Source organism: Ctenopharyngodon idella, chromosome 17 (genome assembly GCF_019924925.1).
Source record: "Ctenopharyngodon idella isolate HZGC_01 chromosome 17, HZGC01, whole genome shotgun sequence".
Classification (NCBI taxonomy): Eukaryota; Metazoa; Chordata; class Actinopteri; order Cypriniformes; family Xenocyprididae; genus Ctenopharyngodon; species Ctenopharyngodon idella.
In genome coordinates, this window is record NC_067236.1 from 32,189,796 (window position 1) to 32,217,248 (window position 27,453).

The 27,453-nt window shown below is 39.1% G+C and overlaps 3 protein-coding genes across 5 annotated transcripts in view; 2 read left to right on the plus strand and 1 right to left on the minus strand.

The window, feature by feature from the left end:
• The window catches only part of LOC127498631 (E3 ubiquitin-protein ligase TRIM35-like), a 69,905-nt gene extending 59,161 nt beyond the window's left edge, over positions 1–10,744 (plus strand). The window contains exon 7 of the mRNA XM_051868230.1: positions 9,412–10,744. The gene's annotated coding sequence lies outside the window, so the exon portion shown is untranslated. The remainder of the gene's footprint in view (positions 1–9,411) is intronic.
• Positions 1–10,744, plus strand: part of LOC127498633 (nuclear factor 7, ovary-like) — a 56,627-nt gene extending 45,883 nt beyond the window's left edge. For both annotated transcript variants that reach the window (XM_051868232.1, XM_051868233.1), the window contains exons 2-7: positions 3,632–4,087; positions 5,552–5,647; positions 5,882–6,112; positions 6,190–6,212; positions 6,294–6,412; positions 8,915–10,744. In XM_051868232.1, coding sequence (XP_051724192.1) covers positions 3,704–4,087; positions 5,552–5,647; positions 5,882–6,112; positions 6,190–6,212; positions 6,294–6,412; positions 8,915–9,396 — 1,335 coding nt within the window. In that variant the 5' untranslated portion in view covers positions 3,632–3,703 and the 3' untranslated portion in view covers positions 9,397–10,744. The remainder of the gene's footprint in view (positions 1–3,631; positions 4,088–5,551; positions 5,648–5,881; positions 6,113–6,189; positions 6,213–6,293; positions 6,413–8,914) is intronic.
• The window catches only part of vash1 (vasohibin 1), a 33,098-nt gene that overhangs the window by 690 nt on the left and 4,955 nt on the right, over positions 1–27,453 (minus strand). Inside the window, exons 5-8 of one of the 2 annotated variants that reach the window (XM_051868244.1) lie at positions 27,093–27,167; positions 26,258–26,639; positions 18,306–18,415; positions 16,891–18,231 (exon numbers count right to left, since the gene is read on the minus strand). In XM_051868244.1, the coding sequence (XP_051724204.1) occupies positions 18,168–18,231; positions 18,306–18,415; positions 26,258–26,639; positions 27,093–27,167 (631 nt within the window). In that variant the 3' untranslated portion in view covers positions 16,891–18,167. Of the gene's footprint in view, positions 1–16,890; positions 18,232–18,305; positions 18,416–26,257; positions 26,640–27,092; positions 27,168–27,453 lie in introns of those variants that run through there. The other variant, XM_051868243.1, reaches the window with a different exon arrangement.

Below are 27,453 nucleotides of genomic sequence, written 5' to 3' on the forward strand. Positions count from 1 at the left end.
ATCCAGTGGCTCTCACTCCGAATCATGAAATGCTTTGAACGGCTGGTTATGGCCCACATGAAGGAGACCATTGACATTAATGTGATCACTCTACCCATAGGAAAAATGTATTGCTCAGTGATTGCTTTTCTTAAGCTCATGAGACTTAGTTGTGATTCTCATATCCCTGATTTTAGTATCAAAAGATTTTCAGATGTTTCTCCTAAAATTCCTTAGGAGAAATAAAAGTAGACAGAAATGAGACATGAGAAATATCTGAGAAAAAAAGAGTCAAAACAAGAAATCTCTTTATTGTAAAAATATTTTCAGAAGTTTTTTTTTTTTTTCTTCTTAACTTTAATGGACAGGACAGTAGGATGAGAGACAGGAAACAATGGGAGAGGTGAGAAGGGAACAGGAGCAGGAAAGTACCTTTAGCTGGGATTCAAACTCGTGCTGTCTGAGGAGCTGCTGTGTCTCAATGTTGATGTGCTGTCCACAAGGCTAGAGCTTTCTCTAAGCTCGGGATACTAAGAGCTGATTATTCTCTTACATGTCTCATTTAGGTATCAGCTTTGTCTTTTGGTGCCAGCTGCATAAACTTAGCATAGCTGCATATTAACTTAAGAACTAGTTTGACTAAGTAGCAGTTAACCAAAGGGCAGTCAGTCTTACTTTCCTGATTCAAATTAAACAGATATACCTTTTTATGCAACTGACTTTAACATGTTATTACTAATATTGTAAATACCGAAACTATTATTTAAATAGCATTATCCATTTCAGAATATGATTATGAAGGGATACTCATTTAAATTTATCTTCAATGCCCAGGATTGTATATGCAGCACATATTCCAAACAAGGGATTAGACAAGTGTGAGATGTTTAGGCTAAGATAGATACTTTCTTTATAGCAAATTTAATAGTGTAACAGTGCCTCAAAGTTGTTGCATAACCTTTTTTCTTCATTTAACATCGTAAAGTTTGTCTTGTACAACCCATTTTGCATGCATGTAAATATAGGTCATGTTTTCCTCTGTTAAGTCATTGTGCAGCAAAACTCTTTCTACACTATACTTCAAATATGAGAATGCGTGTATTGTGCTTGATTGAAATGGTGTGAATGAATGAGATAGAAGCTACCCAAAGGGGAGAAAAAAAACTTTAACATCTCATATGTTTCTGTTAGTCATAAAGGAGGTTAAATTAACATCAAATGGAGACTTTTGCTTGAGTCTCCTGCTTCTCACACTTGTCTCCTGAGACAAAATCTCAACACTCTCTCAATGGTCTCTTAAAGTTTTAGAAGAGATCTCAGTAACATCACACACAGTGCTCAGACTTTTCTCCTCAGCTAGAGACTCTGAAGCTCTCACATTTGTCTCCTCTAAAGATTCATAGGAGATCTCAACATCACACACTGTGCTCAGGTTTTTCTCCTAAACTAACGGTCTGACACTTGTCTAGTTTTAGAAGAGACCTCAGTAACATCGCACATTGTGCTCAGATTTTTCTCCTTAGCTAAAGACACTGGACCTCTCACATGTGTCTCCTCTTAAAGTTTAGATGAGATCTCAACAACTTTACAAATTGTGCACCAATAAAGTAAAAAACAAACAAAAGAAACAGTCCATAATTTCAGCGTTTAAGCCTATATTAAGCAGAAGTGAAATTATGCAGAAATAAGGTTAACGTTACTCTTAATTGTAGATATAATAAGAAAGCAGTACAGTTTATTTGCATAGGGCAAATAATTTGTTGTTCGAAATAGTAATGTACCAGATGCCATTATCAGGAAAGGTATCCATGCACTTTCTTTGCTGAAAGGCACATTAAATTAAATCCTTAACTAATTTGATTGTTAATACATAGTATATGATAACAATGTTTGAGTTCACATTGAGACATTTAACTTGGTATACACATTGCAAAGTTGTTGAGATCAATTTTAAAATTTAGAGGAGACAAATGTGAGAATGCCAAAGTCTTTAGCCAAGGAGAAAAGTCTGAGCACTGTGTGTGATGTTACTGAGATCTCTTTAAAACTTTAAAGGAGATCATTGTGAGTGTTGAGATTTTGTCTCAGGAGACAAGTGTGAGAAGCAGGAAACTCAAGCAAAAGTCTCCATTTGATGTTAAAGTAACTTCATTTATGTCTAGGAGAAACATTTGAGATATTAAAGGTTTTGATTTTTCTTTCACTTTTGATTTTTCCTTCCTATTGGTAGTCAATAAAATGCTGCAGATGAAACCATCCCCATCATTAACACAGCCAGCATTATAAAAAAGGCCCACCAACACCTGTATTTTCTCAGGAGGTTGAAGCGGGCTGGTCTCAGCACTCTGGTTCTGCTCACATTTTACCGGTGTGTGGTGGAGAGATACTCTCCTTTTCCATCACTGTCTGGTACGGGAACTGTTCTGCTGCTGACAAGAAGGAGCTGCAGAGGGTGGTCAAATCTGCCCAAAAAATGACTCACAGCAGCCTCCCCTCCATTGAGGACATTTACACCAGCAGGAGCAGAAGCAGAGCGTCCTGTATTATGAAGGATCCCACCCACCCACCAAACGAACTGTTCGACCCTCTCCCCTCAGACAGGAGGAGAACAAGCATTAAATCAAATGCAGCTTCTTTCAGAGGCTGTAAGACTCATGAACTCCTGCTTTAGTGACTGATCTCTCTCTGTGCTGCTGCGTCATAATGTTGCTCTGGTTTAATATGATAATATGATGCACTGCTTTTTAAAACTTGCTGTTTACTTATTTATTAATAGGTTTAAGTTTTTCAGGTATTTCTAGTTTAATATCTTATTTTAAATTTAGTCTGTTAAATTTTTTTTTTAACTTATTGTATGGATATTTGTATATTATTTATTTATTTATTTTATATATTACACTGCTACATATTTACATAGTATATATTTCGTTCTCATGTGTCAACATGTAGAATGACAATAAAATACCTTGAACCTTGATACCTACATAGTAAAAAAATTGCTGTAAAATTTACAGTAACTTACTCGCAATTTTGGTCTCCAGCAAGCCTGTAAATTAACAAGAGTACTGTAAATATAATTGTAGTGTAAAAACACAGGTCAACTGTAAAAACTGCAAAACGAGCAACTGTGAATTTACATGTAACGTTTTAGTTCAGTGAAGATGATGATGATGATGAAGAGTTTCAAAGTGGTTTAAATAACAAAAGGATTTATTAAACCAACAAAACTCAGATTAGACTTTTCACTGGATACTTGAACAAATAAACTATGTACAAATAAAGAGCAATAAATAAAACACAAAGAGTATTTTTATTGTCAATATTTGTGTTTTTCATTGTTCTTTAGTGTTTGATTCAAGGTTTTATATCATTATACTTGAGAAAGTTTCAATGCAAGTTTTGTTCAAATTTAACCTGAGGAAATCCTGATCTTGTTCTTTGAATCACACGTGATCATAAACTCCACCCTCTTCCAACACTTACCAGGAAGAGACTGACTTATTATTTCTCTTTTCTGTCATTCTGACTCTCTTCTCTCTTGACAAAAGCAATAAAGAATCAGCGATCAGTGGAGAATGAAGAGAAACACTTTCAAGAAGGATTTTTGAGACATTTGTTTCTGAACAGACAGCAGATCGTTGTGATTCTCAAGGTGATTCATTTTTAAAACCGTCGTTCAGAAAGTGAAAGTAAAGTTTATGTTGCTGGAGCTCAAACAGTGAAAATGGCTTCACTAAATGTTTCTGCTGAAGAGCTTTCTTGTCCCGTGTGCTGTGAAATCTTCAAGACTCCTGTTATTTTATCATGTAGTCACAGTGTCTGTAAAGAGTGTCTTCAACAGTTCTGGAGAACCAAGAAAACTCAGGAGTGTCCTGTCTGCAGGAGAAGATCCTCAAAAGATAATCCTCCAATTAATCTTGTGTTAAAAAACTTGTGTGAGTTGGTCCTGACAGAGAGAAGGTCTGAGGAGATCTGCAGTTTACACAGTGAGAAACTCAAACTCTTCTGTCTGGAGGACAAACAGCCTGTGTGTTTAGTGTGTATTAATTCACAAAAACATGACAATCATAAATTCAGACCCATCAATGAAGTGGTTTCATCATATAAGGTAAGAGAAATGACTCTTCTTTCACATGTAAGTGAAGAATTTGTCCTCTGCATTTCACCCATTCAAGTTAGTGCACACACATTAGGAGTAGTGAGAAGAGATTCAGTGTGTCGCCGGAGAGAGATTGAGGTTCAGTCATTTCCTGCCGGCATTGAGAATCGAACCCGCAACCTTCGGGTCACCAGTCTGACTCTCTAAACATTAGGCCATGATTTCCCTTTACTTTGACTTGTAAAGATATCACATTCATGCACTCAATATTTCTCTCTGCCATTTTACTCAACTTTATATGACATTTACTGTGCTGTGAAAAAGTATTTGCCCCATCCTGATTTCTTCTGTTTTTGAGTCTCATACTAATTTAAATAATTTTTCATTTAAATCTTTAAAAAAATCAACATAAAACAAAGGCAACCTGAGTAAACAACGAATACAGTTTTTAACACCTATCAGCGATGTGAAAAACAAATCCACCCCCCCCCTTCATCAGCAATAACTGCAGCCGAATGCTTGTGATAACTGGAGATCAGTCTTTCACAGCGCTGTGGGGGATTTTTGACACACTTTTCTTTGCAGAACTGCTTTAGTTCAGCAACATTGGAGGGTTTTTAATCATGAACTGCATGTTTAAGGTCCTGCTACATCATCTCAATTGGGTTCAAGTCAGGACTTTCCAAAACTGTAATTGAGTTTGTTGAGTTGTTCAGAGGTGGATTTACTCCTATGCTTTGAATCATTGTCTTGCTGCTTGAGCTTACTAACTTTGTTTTGGAGTCTCCTACAACAGGTTTACATGCATCTAAGGTCAAAAAACACTTTCATTTTCTTATAATTACATTGCACATCAACACATTTTTCAGTGATTCTCAAACGACTCGTCTGAAGATTCAGTCTCTCCAAATCCCTTCTGATTGGCCAGATGCCCCAGTCTGTTGTGATGAGAAGGGTATAGCTGCAGCCTGGAGATCTCCAAATGGGGGTGGGAGCTCCAAAATAGGGCGTGGCTTCCTCCCATTGACAGACACAGGCACATGACACACATGTGTGATCCCCCCCCCCCCCCCCCCCCCCCCCAAACTCCACCCCGCAGCCAATTCTAAATATTTCATTGGTCATGTCAATCACAGAGCTGATTTCCTACAATGCTACAACAAATTCTAAACCCTAAACCTACCCTACACCCTTAATCAGTGAATTTGACTCCAAGGTGAATTTCAGTGAAATTGACTGAATAGCTTGCAAGTGAAAATGGCAATTCAGGAGATAAGCAGTTAATAAGATAAAGATATAAGATTGCTGAGCCGGGTCATCCGTAACTTCCCAACTGGACCACACCGGACATTGCGCACAGCATCACTATCCTCTCCCCTCCTACTTTTTCACAGCATTATATGATCATATCACTGTATTCTCTTCTTCTCTTCACTGTAATCTGGTGTTTTATGTGTTTTTGTTCAATTCTAGGAGGAGCTCAATACAGCACTGAAGTCCTTACAAGAGAAACTTCAACACAATGAAGAAATGAAAGGAGAGTTTGAGAAAACAGTTCAACACATCGAGGTGAGGAAACAGAATCAGAGTCATTTTCATCACAGCTGTAGGATCACTATATACAGTTATGATCTGATATATTTAATATAATGGATTCGAGTTTATTATTACTGTAAATGATGAGCAGCGATCTGCTTCTGGATCTGTTATATGTCGGTATCTGAGTTTATCTCTGATATGAATGATGTGAAGTGTTGATGTGTGTCGATTGAGATGATTGAAGTGAATGTGATTTGATTTCAGTCTCAAGCTGAGCACACAGAGCGTCAGATTAAACAGCAGTTTGAGAAGCTTCATCAGTTTCTCAGAGATGAAGAAGAAGCTACAATCACTGCACTGAGGGAGGAAGAGGAGCAGAAGAAGCAGATGATGAAGGAGAAGCTGGAGGAGATGAACAGACACATCTCAGCTCTTTCACACACAATCAAAGACATGGAGGAGATGATGAAAGCCAATGACGTCTGCTTTCTGAAGGTCTGATTTCAGATCATTGGTTGATCATTGGTTCATTGATTGAGTTCTTGATGATAAATGGTGTGTTTGTTCTGCAGGAGTTTCCCGTCTCAAAGGAAAGGTAAGTGATCTGCTCCTGTCTCTGGTCTCTCTGGTTCTGATCCAAAGCCACTGCAGTTCTGACTCCTGAATGTTCTTCCAGAGTCCAGAGCTCACAGCCGGATCCACAGATGGCTTCTGGAGCTTTGATTCATGTGCCGCGTTACTTGGGCAACCTGCCGTTCAGAGTCTGGAAGAAGATGCAGGACATCGTCCAAAACAGTGAGTCTGACTGCAGAAAGAAAGAAAGAAAGAAAGAAAGAAGACAAGCTCCTCTCAAAACATCACATTAATTGGTTAAAAGGGTAATGATCAAAACAAAACAATTACCACCCATTCATCAGAAAACATCTTCAAATTTGACGTTTTACCCATTTCTACATCATCAAACAAAGTCACATCTCCCATTAAAAAAAAAACAAGTCATACAATAAACAATTTCACAGAAACTTGTGCGAGAAAGAGTTAATGTGAATAATGGGAGATGGAAACACATTTGGTGAATTAATTCTGACATAATGAACATTAAACCCATGTGACTAATCGGCACATGTTAGCTTGAAGCTAATTGTAGCTAGTAATTTCTCTATTACCCATATACGATTATATTTCATGATGTATTTTATCAAGAGAAATCACATAAGTTTGTAAGAAAATGTTTAGTTTTCCAAAAAGATTTTTAATTATAGTAATATAATTTATATGGGGATCAGATGGATGTGGGAGAGCAAGCCATGTAATGCCAGAGTAAAGTAAAGCCACAACTTACACAACGTGTTCAGATCATCTTTTCTCCTGACAATGTAATGGCAATATTTCCATCCGCTGAATCTAGTTTTTTTCCATATTTCAAGCTCTCCTGCTGCACTGGTGACTTCATGTTCCTGTGCGAGTCGTGAAAATGATGAAAATAAATCTAGGAATTATTGGATTGTTGGATTTCAAATCAGTAGGGGTTGAGGCATCAAAAGTAACTAAGTAACGAGTTGTTTTATGGATGGTAACTGTAATATTATTACTGAAATCTTATTAGTAATTAGTTACACTACTAGTTACTGCAAAAAGTAAAATTATTACTGTAAGTTACTGCCCAACACTGCTGGTTACTAAACCACCATCATCCACTCACACAACTTAATGGAAACACACCTGATTCACATTCGCTTTTTGTTTTAAGGTTGTTTTTTTTTGGCAAACTTTGAAAAGATTGCTTCACGTTTGGAAGGAAACTCAGCTATTCATACCTTTTGGAAAAAGACTTTTCAGATGAAAAAAAATTCTAGAAAAGCCTCTCATATTTTCCTAATATAATCAGTGTTACCTCCTCTTGTACTCTCTTTTATCTTTTCAATAACAAGAAAGAAAAAAGATGATATTTTATGGTCACATGACAAGACCAATCACATATAATCACAATGTCTTTCAACAGGACTCTTCAGATCCGTCTTTAGAGTTTATTAAAGCTCCTCTTTAGTGTTTCTGGATTCACTTTCTGACTGTTTAGATTTGAATTTTTGTCAGTTGGAGTTTGAACAGTTTTGATTCATTTGATCATTCTGTCAATGACAGTCTGTGGGATTTTACAGAGTTTTGATCGTCATTTTTAGGAAAACTTTAAGTCTGTCTGTCTATCTATCATAGCAACCACCCAGAACACGTTAACAACCGCATAGCAACCACCCAGAACACCATAGCAACAGCATAGCAACCACACAGAACATTCTAGCACCCACCCAGAACACCATAGCAACCCCCCAGAATACCCTAGAAACCGCATAGCAATACCCTAGCAACCACTCAGAGTACCTTAGCAAACGCATAGCAACACCCTAGTAACCACCCTGAGTACCCTAGCAACCTCATAGCAACAACCTAGCAACCACCCCAAGTACCTTAGCAACCGCATAGCAAGACCCTAGCAACCACTCAGAATACTTTAGCAACTGCATAACACCCTAGCAACCACCCAGAGTACCTTAGCAACCACATAGCAACAACTTAGCAACCACTCAGCGTACCCTAGCAACCACATAGCAACACCTTAGCAACCACCCCAACTTCCCTAGCAACCACATAGCAACACCCTAGCAACCACACAGAATACCTTAACAACCATATATCAACACCCTAGCAACCACCCAGAATACCTTAGCAACCGCATAGCAACACCTTAGCATCCACTCAAAATACCTTAGCAACCATATAGCAACATCTTAGCAACCACCCTGAATACCTTAGCAACCACTCTGAGTACCCTAGCAAGCACATAGCAACAACCCAGAGTACCTTATCAACCACATAGCAACACCCTAGCAACCATCCAAAATACCTTAGCAACCACATATCAAAACCCCAGCAACCATATAAAACCCTTGCAACCACTCAGAGTACCCTTACTCTATCTATCTATCTATCTTCTAAAACTACAAAACTAAAACTACAAACTACAAGCTTTTAAAACTTCAAACATTTTTCAAGCCCATTTAAAGTTTGTCTACAGTTTTTAATTGATGGACACAAATGTCTGAATCACACATTTAATGTTTGTAGTTGATGATAAAATGAGTGTGAAACTAATAACAGCACTGACAGTGATCAGAGGAACATGTCTGATGTGTTTGATCAACAGGACGAGTGTCATAATTCATAATAATCTGTGTTGGTTCACTCTTGATCATTATATGAACATCAGAATAAAAGCATCTGTTGATTGTGTCTCATCAGCTCCTGTGATTCTGGATCCAAACACTGCGAATCCACGTCTCGTCCTGTCTGATGATCTGACCAGTGTGAGAGACAGCTGGAACAATCAACCTCTTCCTGATAATCCAGAGAGATTTGACCGGTATCTCTGTGTTCTGGGTTCAGAGGGGTTTAACTCAGGAACACACTGCTGGGATGTGGAGGTTAAAGAGAGTCAATACTGGATTCTTGGAGTAACTACAGCATCAAACCAGAGGAAGGGATTGGGTTTCTTCAACACTGATGTCTGGTGTGTGTCGAACGGATGGACTCCAGGTTTTTGTGTCAATCAGGATCTTGATCGTGTGAGAGTGAATCTGGACTATGACAGAGGAAGGGTGTCATTCTCTGATCCTGTAACTAACACACATCTACACACATTCACAACCACCTTCACTCACACACTCTTTCCATTCTTCAGGTGTTTTGACTCTCTGATGATCTTAGCGGTCAATAGTCAGTAATCGTTACTCCTGTAGGTCTGGATCTTCCTGCTTTCATCATGTTTCCAATATTTAATCCAGATCACATGAGTAAGAGTGCTGTTGATCTGAATATCAGTACGGTGGCTGTGATTGGACTGTGATGATCACATGACTGATATCAGCACTACAGCAACACTCACACTCTCATATTTCATATCAACAGATCAATAAACAACGTAACAACGCAATGATATTACGCAGCGTCTCTCACAAATGTCTCCATGGTTGCAAGGCACGCTCCCTGTGCAAGCAGGGGGTCACAGACGCTGCCTAATATCATTGCACCTGCTGCACCCATCGGCAGCAAAGTTCCTTGATTATTACGCCGGAATGAGAGTATAGTTCCTAGTCATATCGCCCTAGAAAATCGCAACTTTTCATTCTTAGTACACGATGTAACTACAGAGAGTCAAGTTTTAAATAGGAAAAATATTGAAACTCTTTGGTCATTTTTGAGCGAGATGCTAACGGTCTAATCAGATTCAATGAACTATGCTAAGCTATGCTAAAAGTGGTACCGCCAGACCCGAAGATCGGCTGAATGGATTCGAAAACGGTAAAACTCAACTGTTTAACTCTAGGGGAGCTGGAAAATGAGCCTATTTTCAAAAAAAGTGGAGTGTTCCTTTAACTACTCCATAGTGTATGATTGAAGAAAAATATATATGTTTGTATTAAACACTGATGGAGCAACAGATTTTGAGTGAAAATAAATCATTAAAGTGGTTTATTTTGTTTAAAATCTTCTAAATGTATGAGGTGGAGAGGGGGTCTTTTACCCCACAGACACAAAACCAGCATGAGGAAAAACACACAAACACTTACACAAAAACTTTAGCTAAAATAATGTTTTTAATAATGTCTAAGTTAATACTTGTTCAAAACAATCACTTTAGCAAAGTTTGTACAATTTTCTGTTTATTTTCATAAAGTGTTTTCATAAAAAGTGTTTATTTTTGTTTAATAAATTCATTTTAAAAACACAGAAACAAAATTATTTTAAAAAGTAAAGATCCTGAAAGCATTGAAGGAGATCCCATAATAATCTAATGAAGCTTTACAGTAGTAACAAATAAATATATTTTATTATTTGTTCAGTTATGTTCAGTTTGTTTTCATTAGTCACATGTCTTCTTTTGTTCAGTTTTCCCGCCACCTTTTAGTTGTCATGGTAATTCATTTGATCATCACAGGTGTTCATTATTATTTCCCTCTTCTCAGTGTTCATTTGTCTGTTCTCATTAATGCTCATGTGTGTGGATACTCCAGCCTGTCTGAATTTCTACCTGTTTAGATTATATTTAGTGAACTTTGTTTTGGACCTTTATTTGTCTGTGTCTTCATCTGTCTGCACACACGTGTGTGACATAAATATGATGGTTTCATAATAAGGTGGACACCCAAATTAATATAAGATATTTACCATCAATGGAGAAGTCAGTCAGCTGTTTATTATCATGTTCATTATTGTGCCTTTCGCCCTTTTACTCCAAATACTTTTACATATTCTTCTGTTATCGAAAAACTGTTGCTTTAATTACTTCAAACAAACTGAAAAACATTAATAAGACCTTTGTCTCAAAATATAGACAAGAATTTGATCAAATCTCATTTCCTACATAAATCTACTACATGAAAAAAACATTAAATATTAGATTAAATGAACACAGAATCAACTTTGCGCTGCTGTCCACGATCTCATCAAGGATCACTAAACTTCTCCCTGGTTCTTTACAGTACAATAAAATCTGTCTTTGTGTATGTGTTTGCATTTACTTGGTTAGAAATATCTTGAATTGAACAGGATCATCATGATTTGTTTGTACACTCAAGCTCCATTCTTCTGCCTTCAGCGGCGCTTGATGACGTGACAGCTGAGATATGCAGGACACTGCGGTCAGGCTAGCCGCGAAAAAAAGTGTGTGCTCGTATTACTATGATCATGGTAATTTCAGGAACCACAGAGAGAACGCGCTTATCTTTGGGCCTGTTCACACCTGGTCATTTCTTGCATTTTCTCTGATTGGATATCTAAAAGACCAGGTGTAAATGCCCTCCGAAACACATTGGAGACGGATTTAAATCCGATCGCTCAAACCTAGTGTTGTAGTACTCGAGACCGGCCTTATAAGACCCTTTTTTTGAAGGTCTTGGTCTCGTCTTGGTCTCAGACTAAAAGGACTTGGGATTTAATTTCAAGACTGGTCAAGACCACAACTGCAGGGATACATCATTCATTTGATTGGATGTAAAACTTCCGGCTTCAAATGAAATCAATAACTTTCTAATCTCATTTATTTTGTTATTGTTGTGCCGGGTCAGAAATCAACGAGGGAATGTGTCAAAAATGTCACCAAAATTAATACAAATGCTCACAAAATTCAAGATATGATTGCAAAAAAGTACTTGTATAAGTACTTGATATTTATAACATGATATAATTAGCAATTAAGCAATATCACAAGAAAGAGAGCTGTTTTTTACAAATATGAGCACAACTGCAAACGTGATTGATTTTTTTAATTGATTTTTTATTTTTTTTATTTTTACAAATGTTCAATAAACAAAATTTCATTTTTAAAACATTAATCTCAACATTATTTATGCATCTGTAATTGTACAAATTCAGATGCAACTTCTGTTTCACCTCTGCAGTGTAAAGATGAATTTTGTTGTTAGTGATTTCAGTTGATTGGTAACAGCTCTATATAGAGTCTTATTATTCTAATTTTAATTATTGATTAAAAATAAGATATTTCTCAGGCAGTAAATGTCTTGACTCAATCTCGACTTGCCTTGGTTTTGGTCTTGTCTCTCAGCCCCCCAAAGTCTTGGTCTTGTCTTGGTCTCGGTTTAGGTGGTCTTGACAACACTACTCAGACCGCTTCAGGAGGTGGTCTGGTACGCTTTCCAGTCAAAACTGAACAAGTCTAAATGCATCTGGTTGTTGAAAAAAACGTATGTAAATTTTACTTTTCCCAAAAAAAAAAAAAAAAAAAAATTATGCATGTGAGAGCACGTTTTAGGCTAAATATGATGGCAAATCAATGCCAAACAGAACCGACCGCATAAACACAGTGTGTTTAAAGTGAATTACGTGAGCACCGTGACAAAGCTCTCACATAAAATGTAAACCTGCAGAACTTGCAAATCCCAAACTCGAGCACAAAAAATATGATTGTGTGCACAAATTAACAAGTCACTAGCAGATATTACAAAGCCACAAGTGCTGACAGGTTCCTATGGAGCCCCTAAAGGGACCTTTGCAAAAATAAAAAATATACAGAGTTTTGCGTGCGCACGTGAGAAACGTATCACGTGCGCACAAGAAACAAATCGCGTGCGCACGAGAAAGTATCACGTACGCGCGAGAAACTTGTGGCGTGTGCACGCGTTACAATTTCCGGTTTGTGTATACTAAAACCTATTTCATTTGTGCGTCACTGCCTGTGAAGAAAGCAAGAGTACCCAGGTGAAAAAAGTATACTTGAGTGCATTAAAAAAATACTTATATACAAGCAAGTACATTTGAAGTACATTCTTTATTTTGGTGCAAAATAAAAGTGTCAACGTTACACATTATAAATACACTAATTCATATTTGTACTTCAGTAATACTTAAGTGTACTTTAAAAAGTATACTAAATACCACTACTATTTATCACTTTTATTAGTGAATTTCTTAAAAGTGTGCTTTGAATGCTTTAAAATTAGTTCAATCTTAGTAGACTTTTACATAGTAATCCTAAGTTGAAATGACATTGATTTTATCACAAATATTACTAATGTACTACTCATAAGTACAGTTTCCCAACTGTGGTACTTAACTACACTTAATATAAATGCACTAATTAGCACTAACACTTCAAATGATTTTAAGTGTAGTCAGTTAAAGTAAACCAAATATACAGTGTTTTTTAAGTGCATTACTTAAAAGTGTGCTATGAATGCTTTACATAACATTTTACTGGATTTTTATATATACTGTCACTAAGTTCTATTTTAATGGATTTTCATGAAAAATACAGTACAAATGAATTAATTACAAGTAAACCCTATAGGTTCACTGTGCTCAAGCCACTATAAATGCACCAATAGCACATGATTGGATTGTGCATTCATATAAAAATGTAAACTACCCCAAAACACATAAGCATGTTACAAAAAAGTGTGCTTTGCTTTTGCAGTACAAATTATATTGAATATATTGTCTTGAATTATATATAAATTTGTCCACCTTTATTGTCATTAAAAAAACAAATATTTCAAAGATTCACTCATTTCACATTTGACAGGAATCAAAAATAAACCTCTAAACACTGCACAATCTGTGTCAGTTAATTAGGACAGGTATGACAACCATACCTTTTATAAATTCTGTGCTTTCCCAGGTGAAAAAGGTGCAGTAAAATACACTTTATTTTAGTACACTTAGTACACTTCCATAATGTACTTAAAGTGCTCTATTTTCATGCACTTATTTTGTACTTAATATACTAAAAGCTCTTCTTTAGTACTTCTTAAGATAATCTTAAGAACATCTAAGTGTACTCAACTGTGCTATTTTGAGACATCATGAATATGAACTAAACTGTGCTTTTAACATGCAATCTCTGTATTAAAAACCACTTGTAGTACACTTGAACCCATCTTTCATACACTTTTAAATATATTCATCAGACATAGAAAATAGACTTATGATGTATTTTAAATATAAGATTAATATATATGTATACAAAATGTATTTATAATGTATTAATCTTATATTTGAAATACATCATAAGTCTATTTTCTATGTCTGATGAGTATAAATTAAATAAAAGTATAAGTTAAATGTGTATGAAAGATGGGTTCAAGTGTACTACAAGTGGTAACTAAATAAATTTTTTTAATACAGAGATTGCATCTTAAAAGCACATTTTATTTCATATTCATGGTGTCTCAAAATAGCACAGTTGAGTACACTTAGATGTTCTTAAGATGATCTTAAGAAGTACTAAAGAAAAGTATTTTAGTATATTAGGTACAAAATAAGTGCATGAAAATAGAGCACTTTTGCTCAAAATTATAAAGAAAATGAGAGTATGGATGTGCATGAATTAATAACGATCTGTTTGCTGAAATGTGGCTTTCGTACGGCAGTTTATGTCACGGCCTTATGTCCGCTTTAAAGCAGGAAACCGCGACATGAATGATTGTGTGCATTGTTCTTTTTGCCAAGTTAAAAAAAGGCTGATACAGTAAAAAGTGCTCAAAATGTGGCTTTCGTTAGGTCAGTGCAGTGCATCATATTTTAAGGACTTATGTCCATTTGAACGAATTTAAATCTGTGGCATCCAAGAAATCGCGCTGGGAAATTATGGGATTAAATTCCCGCCAATAGTATTGCGGTCACAGATCAAAAAATAATAAGCGTGAATCAAAAATTTAAAAACACGTGTAAAAATATATAGCACAAACTTAAAGAAATAATGCAAAATGATCAGAATGGCAAAGAACGTGGTCACGGATCAAAATGTAATAAGCGTGAATCGAAAAATTAAAAGCGCATAAAAAAGAAGGCTGGGCCAGTCGTGGGCCAGCGCATCCCTGTCCTTTAAAAAATATATTGGGCAATGGAAGTTGTCTTCTGAGGTGAAGAGGTCGACCTCTGCCCTTCCAAAGATCTCTCAGATTCTCTGAACCGTTTGAGGATGGAGCATCCACTCTTCTGAGGGGACATTGCTCTGGGACAGTATGTCTGCTCCCTGGTTCAGTTTGCCCGGCACATGCGTTGCTCTTAGTGAACGCAGTTTGAGGTGTGCCCATTCCAAGAGGTGTTTAACCAGAGTGAAGAGGCGCCTCGGGGTGAGGCCGATTTATGTAGGACACCACTGTCATGCTGTCTGAGCGGATCAGAACGTAGTGTCCCTCTAGGTCTGGCAGGAAGGTTTGAGAGGCTCGACAAACTGCCAGCATTTCCAGGCAGTTGATGTGTAGCTGGCTTTCCTCGTTCGACCAGGACACGCAAGCCAATCTGCACTCGCACAGAACTCTCCAACCTATGTTGGACACATCTGTCGAAATGACTTTCCTCCTGCAGACCATTCCCAGAGCCACACCCTGCTCGAACCAACAAGGTTTCTTCCAAGGGGCCAGGGCTGCCACGCAAGCCTGGTTCAACCTGACACGTAAGTGTCCGTGACGCTAAGCATGGGGCGGAACCCGAAGTTCAGCCAGTACTGTAGGGGCCGCATGCAAAGCAGGCCCAGCTGTAGCACCAGAGATGGTGCTTAACTTTGAAGGTGGCCGCGAGCTGCTGTATGGCCAGAGCGCGCTGCAGGAAGAGTGAGACACCATGGTACAGACCAGCGAGAGCTCACTTAGTTCCATTCACTTGGCCCTGTGACCCACTGTTTCTTCACCTCAGCTTGAGAGAAAGAGAAAAGTATAGAACGAGGGAAGGAGCCGATTTCTAGAGAAAGCAGTCCGTGAACGCAGGGAGGCAAGATTCGCGCTCTCAAAGTGAGAGCTCTGTATGCTCTGTATGCTCACCTGACAGATGGCGGCAGGGGATGCGCTGAAACAGGTGCTCTCGGACGCTGAAGGCGGCTCGTGAGCAGCGTGCTGATCAAGCTGCTTCCAGAGTGGCAATCAACTGAAGAAGAGCAGGCCCTGAGTCAGCTAGATCTGCTGTGAGGCGTGTAAACGGCAAGAAGGCTTCGAGTCTCGTAGTGCAGCGAGGAGAAGATCGTCGTCACTGAAGGAGAATAAATCTGAGATCCTATGCCGAGATACCCGCTTATATAGCCAGATGACCCAGCCCATTTTGACGGGCTCTGGCGGGCTTCATCGCCATAGGCTCGTGCAGCTCCGCTGCCTCGTCATTGGTTTGTTTCATTACAACTGCACAAACCAATGGCCGTGCAGTTTCACTGCATGATTGAAAAAGGCTTCAGTAATTGGAGAAAAAGTTTTCCCCACTGCATCTAGCAGACGCAGTACGAGTGAAGTATCGAAAGGGAACTAATGGAGCCTTACTGTAAAGTGTTACCATATTAATATTGTTATATCTTATTCTAATTGAATATTTATGACATATAAAACTTTGACATTGACATTTAATAGTTAGAAAACAAATTCCTTAAAAGGTAAAAAACTGCAACTGGGAATCGAGTGAATGTCACTCAGTGTAAAAGTGAATTAAATCCATGTTCAGTGTTTTCTGTAGTAAACCGGTCTAGTGTTTTTGATGGTTTTAGGATGAAGCGTCACATAATTTTTCAGATCGGACACAGAGTCAGAGTCAGAGTCTGATCGGTCACAACCTCAACCTCAACACTTCTCTCACTTTTAATAACTTTAACTATATATAATTATGAGCAGTTCACTATTTTGTGATGTGTATACATACACTAGTTCTTATTATTGTGAGTTCTCGTTTGACACTGTAAATCATCAGCGTATATCATGTCACGTGTGACGGAAACAACATTTCATTTGACAAAAGAATTTATTGTACATTTCAATTTCAAGTGTCACAAAAGTGTATGAATGACATTCCAGTGGCGTGAGGAAACATCTGTTAATCACACGCAGGTAATTAATCATGTGGCAGGAATCAAGTGTTTCTAATGCATCATGAGAACGTGAGACAGACGACGAGAAGAAGATTTAACAGCACCAGCATCATCATCATCAGTGTCTCCTTCAGATATCAGTGCGCTTCAGTTTGGCTTCAGTGTGTAAAGGTGTGTGTTCATGTTCATGTTGTGTAGGAGAATCTCAACTAATGAAACAGACTGTCGCTTAAACTGCATCACGATCCTCTTAAAGTCAACATGAAATGATCTTCACATCCACAACTCATTATTTCTCCAGTCAAATGCCTCGTTTAACAGAGAAAACAGGTGATTGACAGGTGGTCTGATGACATCAGCTGAAAGAGAAAGACGTTTCAGAAGTGGAGCAAGTTATTACATTTTGATGAACGATTATGAAGACAAACATTTATTTCTCTAGCATATTGTGAACTGATGAAACGTTCTTAATAAGAGCAGCAGCGTGAATTTAGTCAGTTATCATTTCATGTTGACTTCAAATGTTGCTTGTAATGTGTAACTGAGGACGTCTTTCAAGAATTAAAAAATATATAAAACCTAAAAACCCAAAGGGGCGAGTGCTGCATTCACTGAAGAACCACTGAACCCTGTCTGCTGATTTACATGCTCATATTATCATAGACTGTATAAGCACACTGCAAAAAATCATCTTCTTCCTCAGAATATCTTAATGTCTTAAGAATGTCTTAATTTCAGCACAAATATCTAAACATTCTTAAATCAAGATACATTTACTGGAGAAGAAAAAATATTTTCTGGGTTTTTGCTGAAAAGAACAAATATTTGCCACTGAAATCAGAAAAAAAAGCTGACCTTATTCTTTTTTTTAAGCACAAACTCAATTCATTTAACAAACAAGATACAAACAAGGCTTAATATCTGAAGTCATTTTGCTTCTCCAGTAAATGTATCTTGATTTAAGAATGTTTAGATATTTGTGCTGGAAAACAAGGAAGAGAATCATTTTTTTCTGATCAAAGGCACTACAGACGAGCCTGTACATTAGTCTACTACTAGAGTTAAAGGCTAACTGCACTGTATTTACAGATTAAATGTGAAATTAATATAAATATGGTGCATGTTTCTAATGTGGCTAAATGAATGGTTTGAGGTGTGAGTGAGCAGAGGATCCTCTTCATGTCGAATCTCTCACACCCTGATCTGGTATCCGTTCAGATCCGCTGCAGGCCCCGCTCTCTTCTCCACTGACAGCCTGTGGAAACAGCGCCACCTAGTGTTAGAACAGCTAGAGTTTCTAATGTTGTGTAGTGAGTGATCTGTAGGTACCGTCTGTCGCTGTGGCTGTTCTTGCGCATTGGGCTGCCCGGGTTCCTCAGAGGAGATCCCACATCCTTCTTTCGGTCTTTAGAGGGCGACGGAGGAGCAGCTTTACCGATCTGAAACACAAGAGTAACATCTCACATAGCAGGCAGAAAAAAATCAAACAGTTTATTGACACTAAAAATTCTTTTATTAAGTATAATATTTGATACATCCGGCATTTCTGGCTCATACAGTCTGATATAGTGACAATATGAAGGAAAAAACAGCTCAATTTGAATCTCAAACTGAGTATATGCAATTTGGTGCAGATGCTGATATTTATATGGACAAAAAGTGAGATGGAATTCTGATGCTTGTAATGTAAATCAGTGAGATGTTTATAACAGTATGATCAAAGCTCTGTAGTTTTAAAACACACCGATCAGGTATAGCATTATGAGCACTGACAGATAAAGTGAATAACACTGATTATCTCTTCATCACGGCACCTGTTAGTGGGTGGATATATTAGGCAGCAAGTGAACATTTTGTCCTGAAAGTTGATGTGTTAGAAGCAGGAAAAATGGACAAGCGTAAGGATTTGAGCGAGTTTGACAAGGGCCAAATTGTGATGGCTAGACGACTGGGTCAGAGCATCTCCAAAACTGCAGCTCTTGTGGGGTGTTCCCGGTCTGCAGTGGTCAGTATCTATCAAAAGTGGTCCAAGGAAGGAACAGTGGTGAACTGGGGACAGGGTCATGGGCGGCCAAGGCTCATTGATGCACGTGGGGAGCGAAGGCTGGCCCGTGTGGTCCGATCCAACAGACGAGCTACTGTAGCTCAAATTGCTCAAGAAGTTAATGCTGGTTCTGATAGAAAGGTGTCAGAATACACAGTGAATCAGTTTGTTGCGTATGGAGCTGCATAGCTGCAGACCAGTCAGGGTGCCCATGCTGACCCCTGTCCACCGCCGAAAGAGCCAACAGTGGACACGTGAGCATCAGAACTGGACCACAGAGCAATGGAAGAAGGTGGCCTGGTCTGATGAATAATGTTTTCTTTTACATCACGAGATGGCCAGGTGCGTGTGCGTCTCTTACCTGGGGAACACATGGCACCAGGATGCACTATGGGAAGAAGGCAAGCCAACAAAGGCAGTGTGATGCTTTGGGCAATGTTCTGCTGGGAAACCTTGGGTCCTGCCATCCATGTGGATGTTACTTTGACACGTACCACCTACCTAAGCATTGTTGCAGACCATGTACACCCTTTCATGGACACGGTATTCCCTCGTGGCTGTGGCCTCTTTCAGCAGGATAATGCGCCCTGCCACAAAGCAAAAATGGTTCAGGAATGGTTTGAGGAGCAAAACAACAAGTTTGAGGTGTTGACTTGGCCTCCAAATTCCCCAAATCCCATTCCAGTTGAGCATCTGTGGGATGTGCTGAGCAAAAAAGTCCGATCCATGGAGGCTCCAGCTCGCAACTTACAGGACTTAAAGGATCTGCTGCTAACATCTTGGTGCCAGATACCACAGCACACCTTCAGGGGTCTAGTGGAGTCCATGCCTCGACGGAATAGGGCTGTTTTGCAGCAAAAGGGGGACCAACACAATATTAGCAAGGTGGTCATAATGTTATGCCTGATCAGTGTATAATGCAATGCAATACAATGATGATTGAGAGATGAACACATAAACCTTCCTCAAAAGCCTGATGATCATATTTGATTCTCATGATTTTTGTAAAAAATGATGTCTGGATAATCAAGTGAACCAAAGCTGCTTCAGTCCAGTAAGTGTTCTTCTTGAAATATTACTAACAACACCAAAGTTATACTTATGTTTACTTGATAAAAATCAGTAAAGATTTCACAGCAAGAAGACACATGAAATCTATTGCCAACCTTCTGGAGTACACACTATTAGCAGGGTTTGTAAAACAGCATATTATTGCGATAAAAATTGGTGCGTTTGTTACAGGTTTCACAGGCATCAAACATTTGCTTTTCAACAGGTAAGGCTGGTCAAGACACAAACTCTCATTAGTTTTTAGGCAGTATGGAAGTTTGTTTCCACCAGGCAGAATTGTGAGATATAAAATTGTAGGAAAAAGTTGCAATTATCTTTTTTGATGTTTTATTCCCTGGGGGAAACAAGCTTTCACAAGGCAGTGTGATAGAATTGTTTGGGAAACAAAAATGTTCTAACTCCATTGGGTGCCGAAATTACAAGCTTCAGATTTAATGCTACTCTATGTGACCTTTTTTCATTTGAAAATAACAAAATATAAATAATGAGCAAGTACATCATAAAACCATCTTCCAAACTATGTTTTTGCTTTACCCTAAATCACTGTCATGTTTAAGTTCAGTTAGTTTCATTTTCATGGACTCTTAGTTGTTAGTTGTTAGTTGTAATTAACGGAATGCATAGCTGATATAAAAAATTGGATGACCAGTAATTTCCTACTACTAAATTCAGAAAAAACAGAGATTCTAATTTTTGGACCAAAAACTTCTTCACGTAATAACCTAGAATATTGTCTAACACTTGATGGCTGCTCTGTTAAGTCTTCGTCGTCAGTTAGGAACCTGGGTGTGCTCTTTGATACCAATCTTTCATTTGAAGGCCATGTTACTAGCATCTGTAAAACCGCATTCTTCCATCTTAAAAATATATCTAAACTACGACATATGCTCTCAATGAAAAATGCAGAACAGTTAGTTCATGCGTTCATGACCTCAAGGCTAGATTACTGTAACGCTCTACTGGGTGGTTGTTCTGCTCGCCTGATAAATAAACTACAGCTCGTACAAAATGCAGCAGCTAGAGTTCTTACTAGAACCAGGAAGTATGACCATATTAGCCCAGTTCTGTCAACACTGCATTGGCTTCCTGTTAAACATCGTATAGATTTTAAAATCTTGCTAATTACTTACAAAGCACTAAATGGTTTAGCTCCCCAGTACCTGAGCGAGCTCCTAATTCATTATAGTCCTTCACGTCTATTGCGATCTCAGAATTCAGGCCAGCTGATAATACCTAGAATATCAAAATCAACCGCAGGTGGTAGATCCTTCTCCTATTTGGCATCTAAACTCTGGAACAATCTTCCTAGCATTGTTCGGGAAGCAGACACACTCTGTCAGTTTAAATCTAGACTAAAAACGCATCTCTTTAACCTGGCATATCCATAACACATTACCAATTTATATTTCCAAATCCGTTAAAGGATTATTACGCTGCATAAATTAGGTCAGCCGGAACCGGGAACACTTCCTATAACACCTGATGTACTCGTTACATCAGAAGAAGAATGGCATCTACGCTAATATTAGTCTTTCTGTTTATCCCGAGGTTCACCGTAGTCAACCGGATCCGGGCCGTATCCAGGTGAGACCAAGGACCTGCACCTTGACACGACCACAACGCAGCCCTGAAGTATCAGCAGAGATTGAGTCAACTAGATCATCCCCTGTGAAGGCCTCATCGACACGACAGCCACGACACAGTTCCTCAACAACGGTCCATACCGGCGTGATGAATACGATCCTCAATTGGATGGAATTGAAATAAATACTTTTAATGTTGCGATCCTATTGGACTTATGATAGCAACCTGAATTGTAACAAAGCACTGTTGGCCAGAGGAGAACTGGCACCCCGACTAAGCCTGGTTTCTCCCAAGGTTTTTTTCTCCATTTTAACACCAATTTGCCACTTGTCTGCCACCTGATGTCACCTGATGGAGTTTGGGTTCCTTGCCGCTGTCGCCTCTGGCTTGCTTAGTTGGGGACACTTGACTTGACATTTGATATTCAACAGTGCTTTGATCTGCCTGCATTGACACTATTCTTTAAGAGCTGCTGTGCAGCCAAACAATGTACCAGTTATCAATGTAAAGCTGCTTTGACACAATCTACATTGTAAAAAGCGCTATATAAATATAGGTGACTTGACTTGACTTGACTTGTTTGTCTTCAGTCACGTTTCCTTTGTTCAAATTTCCTGCCACTCATCAGTTTGTCTGCCACTCTGTCATTCAGTTCACATCACCATGTGTATTTAAGTTCTTCACCTTCACTCAGTCATTGTCCGGTATTGTTTGTGTTTTGCACACTTTTAGGTTTTGCCCTTATGGATTAATAAAGAACTTTTATATTGGAATTACCTCATCTACCTTCTTCTTTCCTTAGACTAAGCGTTACTGAACACCAGACTGAAAAGAAATGATTAAATTTTTGCGGTGTTTTTATTTGTTATTTCTTGTTTTTTGTTCCCCTCACTATGGACCTGGCCGATGTACAACTCCTGTGCCTGGAGCAGACCCAGGACTTTTTAGATCTGCCGTGCCTTACACACTATGACGACCACTCGCTCAGTGTCTTTTACCATGCCAGCCTGAGCAACCAGGCGAAGGCACACCTACCAGCGATCTGCCCCGATGAGGACACCAGCCCCACGCCCAACCCAGAGTCCAGCCGTACACCACCACGTGAGAAGGACACAATGCCTGAGCCTACCACAGATGGAGAGCCAGCACCAGAAGGAGCGACTGAGTACGTGTCTGACCAGGTGTGTGAGCCGGCCATATCTTGCATTGCTGTGGGAGATTTTAGTGGTGATCGAGGGAATGGAGTTGAGCCCCACCCATACTCCTGTCACTGTGAGTGAGCTGTTGTTGGACTCTATGGACTGTTATTTCGATTTTGGAGAAGATGATTCCCTGCACCAAAAGGGTTAGGTTAGGGTTAGGGCTTATGGCTCCACCGGGCTCCCTCGGCCTGCTGGCTTCGCCTCGGTCAGACATCACCGTGACTATGCCATGGACCTACAAGACGTCTACTGCACTCCGTCTCTCCACCCCTACAGCTCCGTCTGGCTCCGTCCTACCCCTAGCTTCGCATCAGCCCTCAGTCGCTCTGGTTCCACCTCAGTACCCGGTTTCACCTCAGGGGGGTCATCACTGCAGCTTTGTCACGGCCTCCAAAATCGTTCCGGAACATCGGCTCTCCATATGCGCCTAGGCCTACACCACTATCGGCTCTGTCTCCATCGATCGTCGCCATGGCTGCGTCAAGGGAATCCCCGCCATGGCTCCTCCCTCCTTCATTGTTGCCGTGGGTTTCCATCCTAGCTGGATTCCACCTGGCTTCCCCTGCTCTGGGCTTCTCCTTGGCTCTTCCCACCATCTGCACCACCCAGGTCACATCCACCGGGACTTCCTCTTTCACCAGCCCTTCGTTCACCTCCTGAACCACCTCCTCAGCCATTTTATGGTGCAAGGCCATGTCTCCACAGAGGGGGACGTTCTGTCATTTTTATGTTCAGTTAGTTTCATTTTCATGGACACTTAGTTGTTTGTCACGTTTCCTTTGGTCAAGTTTCCTGTCATTCATCAGTTTCCATGGACACTAATCTATCATCACAACTGTCTGTCTTTTACAAACCCAATTCCAAAAAAGTTGGGACACTGTACAAATTGTGAATAAAAAAGGAATGCAATGATGTGGAAGTTTCAAATTTCAATATTTTATTCAGAATACAACATAGATGACATATCAAATGTTTAAACTGAGAAAATGTATAATTTTAAGGGAAAAATAAGTTGATTTTACATTTCATGGCATCAACACATCTCAAAAAAGTTGGGACAAGGCCATGTTTACGACTGTGTGGCATCCCCTCTTCTTTTTATAACAGTCTGCAAACGTCTGGGGACTGAGGAGACAAATTGCTCAAGTTTAGGAATAGGAATGTTGTCCCATTCTTGTCTAATACAGGCTTCTAGTTGCTCAACTGTCTTAGGTCTTCTTTGTCGCATCTTCCTCTTTATGATGCGCCAAATGTTTTCTATGGGTGAAAGATCTGGACTGCAGGCTGGCCATTTCAGTACCCGGATCCTTCTTCTACGCAGCCATGATGTTGTAATTGATGCAGTATGTGGTCTGGCATTGTCATGTTGGAAAATGCAAGGTCTTCCCTGAAAGAGACGATGTCTGGATGGGAGCATATGTTGTTCTAGAACTTGGATATACCTTTCAGCATTGATGGTGCCTTTCCAGATGTGTAAGCTGCCCACGCCACACGCACTCATGCAACCCCATACCATCAGAGATGCTGGCTTCTGAACTGAGCGCTGATAACAATTTGGGTTGTCCTTGTCCTCTTTAGTCCGGATGACATGGCGTCCCAGTTTTCCAAAAAGAACTTCAAATTTTGATTCGTCTGACCACAGAACAGTTTTCCACTTTGCCACAGTCCATTTTAAATGAGCCTTGGCCCAGAGAAAATGTCTGCGCTTCTGGATCATGTTTAGATATGGCTTCTTTTTTGACCTATAGAGTTTTAGCCGGCAACGGCGAATGGCACGGTGGATTGTGTTCACCGACAATGTTTTCTGGAAGTATTCCTGAGCCCATGTTGTGATTTCCATTACAGTAGCATTCCTGTATGTGATGCAGTGCCGTCTAAGGGCCCGAAGATCACAGGCATCCAGTGTGGTTTTCCGGCCTTGACCCTTACGCACAGAGATTGTTCCAGATTCTCTGAATCTTTGGATGATATTACGCACTGTAGATGATGATAACTTCAAACTCTTTGCAATTTTTCTCAGAGAAACTCCTTTCTGATATTGCTCCACTATTTTTCGCCGCAGCATTGGGGGAATTGGTGATCCTCTGCCCATCTTGACTTCTGAGAGACACTGCCACTCTGAGAGGCTCTTTTTATACCCAATCATGTTGCCAATTGACCTAATAAGTTGCAAATTGGTCCTCCAGCTGTTCCTTATATGTACATTTAACTTTTCCGGCCTCTTATTGCTACCTGTCCCAACTTTTTTGGAATGTGTAGCTCTCATGAAATCCAAAATGAGCCAATATTTGGCATGACATTTCAAAATGTCTCACTTTCAACATTTGATATGTTATCTATATTCTATTGTGAATAAAAGTTTATGAGATTTGTAAATTATTGCATTCCTTTTTTATTCACAATTTGTACAGTGTCCCAACTTTTTTGAAATCGGGTTTGTAGTTCATCACCAAGTGTATTTAAGTTCCTCACCTTCACTCAGTCATTGTACGGTATTGTTTTTATACTTGTGTTCTGCACACATTACGTTAATGTTTTGCCTGTTATAAATCTGTTATGAAGTGTTTTTATGATTACAATTAAAAAACAACGCATGCTTTTGCAGATTGTGTTTTGAAGATATGTTCCAAAGTTTAAATATATTTGAAATCTTTTATGGAATTATTTTGCTATCTTTATTAAAGTCTGTGTAAAGTCAATACTGAGAATTGTTTCTAAACACAATATAAATGTTACAAATGTATAGGTGAAACACAATACAAAGACTCTGGAGTGATAATTTTATACCAGATAGTTTTACAAACTTTCATCAGAGACAACTGGGATTCACTGATAATCTGCTGTTATTGGTGAATGGGGTGAACAGACTATCGCCAGTCCCGGCCTTCACCCTCCCATCTTGTGGCGCCGACATCTGGTGCCAGTCGGCAGTACGTGCCCACCAACGAGTGTAAGTTGCCTTGTGTGCTTATGTTATAATTAGTAGGTAGTCCACAGTAACTCTACTAAATTTTGCATCCCTCTAACGTGATTCTTGTTTATATGCATCAGTATGTTTGACTCATTAGACAAGTGAGTTAAGAGAGACAGCATCTTTCTCTTGAGTGGGCGTGGTTTCAGAGCAGACAGCGGACACGCCCCCAGCGTTTGAGAGCAGAGAATACTGCTCATTTTTTCAAGGTATATCCTTATTTCATTTACTTGGTGTATTTTTTTATTTTTTTTTTAATCATTCAAATTTGGCTGGGTGGTTAATAACATTTTTCTGTGGTGTGACAAACTCAGAACACATTTTAATATTGATTTACATGGACTTTAACTCCAATTTTGCAAAACAATGTAGTACTAATACGCTTTAACTCTAAGCATGTCATCCGTACCTTTAGCCTCATATCCCGGGTGTGTCTCTCCAGCTCTTTCCTCAGCTCTTCTTTGGACAGCTTGTCCACATCCAGTACCGAATGCTTCCACTCTATCTGCTCCACACTGTGGGGGTCATGTGACACATAATGACCAATCTTGACCTTGCACAGCGTGTGCCAGTAGCCCCGATAGGCCGCCTGAAACTCTTGCAGGAGGTCGCTGAGGGTTTTGTACTCCAGCGGTTTGTACATCAGGTCCTCACGGCGGCTGATGCCCAGAGCACCGAAGCGACCCCCGCTGTGTACACCCAGCACAATGTGACGGAAATGACTCCCTGAGAACTGTGTTTTAAAGCTGAGAGGAAACCGCTCGACACTCGGCATGCTGTTGGTGAGGTAACTGACAGGTCATCTGCGTTAAGTGTTATATTCGACAGACAGCTGCGTACATTAATGAAATGAAAATTCATCTTTTTTTCTAAATGCATGATTTATCCGTGCATACACTACTTACAATAATTACGTTTTTCTATGTTAATGATCATTTAAAACAGTTGTTTTCTATATGAATAAATAGTAAAATGTAACTTCAAAAATCATAGACATAGATCATGTCATTCCCTTGGACAGATTAGATTTGTAGATAAGCATTAAGATGGTTTGGAACCTATTTGTCTGGCTGCTACCACTTTGTTTGTGTGAAAGTGGAAGTGTCAAATCTAACACAAATGAAGTATGGACTATGGAGTGCCACAAGGCTCTGTATTAGGTCCTCTGTTGTTTTCATTGTATATGTGTTAATAATGTTAATAAATTCAATCCATGTTTCAGTGAATTCCAAAGTGAAGGATACATTCCGAGGATAACGGCTTCCAAACATTTGATTGGTAGAGATTCTCTTGTCATTTCCTTGGCAATGTCCATTAATCTGAGGAACAAATTGAAGGTAATAATGCAATAAGAGTCTGAATGCAAGCATCTGATGATGGCATTTTTCTGTTTACAAACATTCAAAACCATTCAGAAAATCATTAGTATTAAATAATGAATATTGTGCAGGTAAAGAAATATAGTCTAATGGGCTTATTTACACTGTAATGTTTCTATCACTTCCATAGTGAAATAAGATTTTCTTTATCTGATATCATTATTAAAGCCATATCGTCCTCTGCTGCTTCCTGTGTCTTCTGCTCAGAGCTACAAGTTTTTCAACA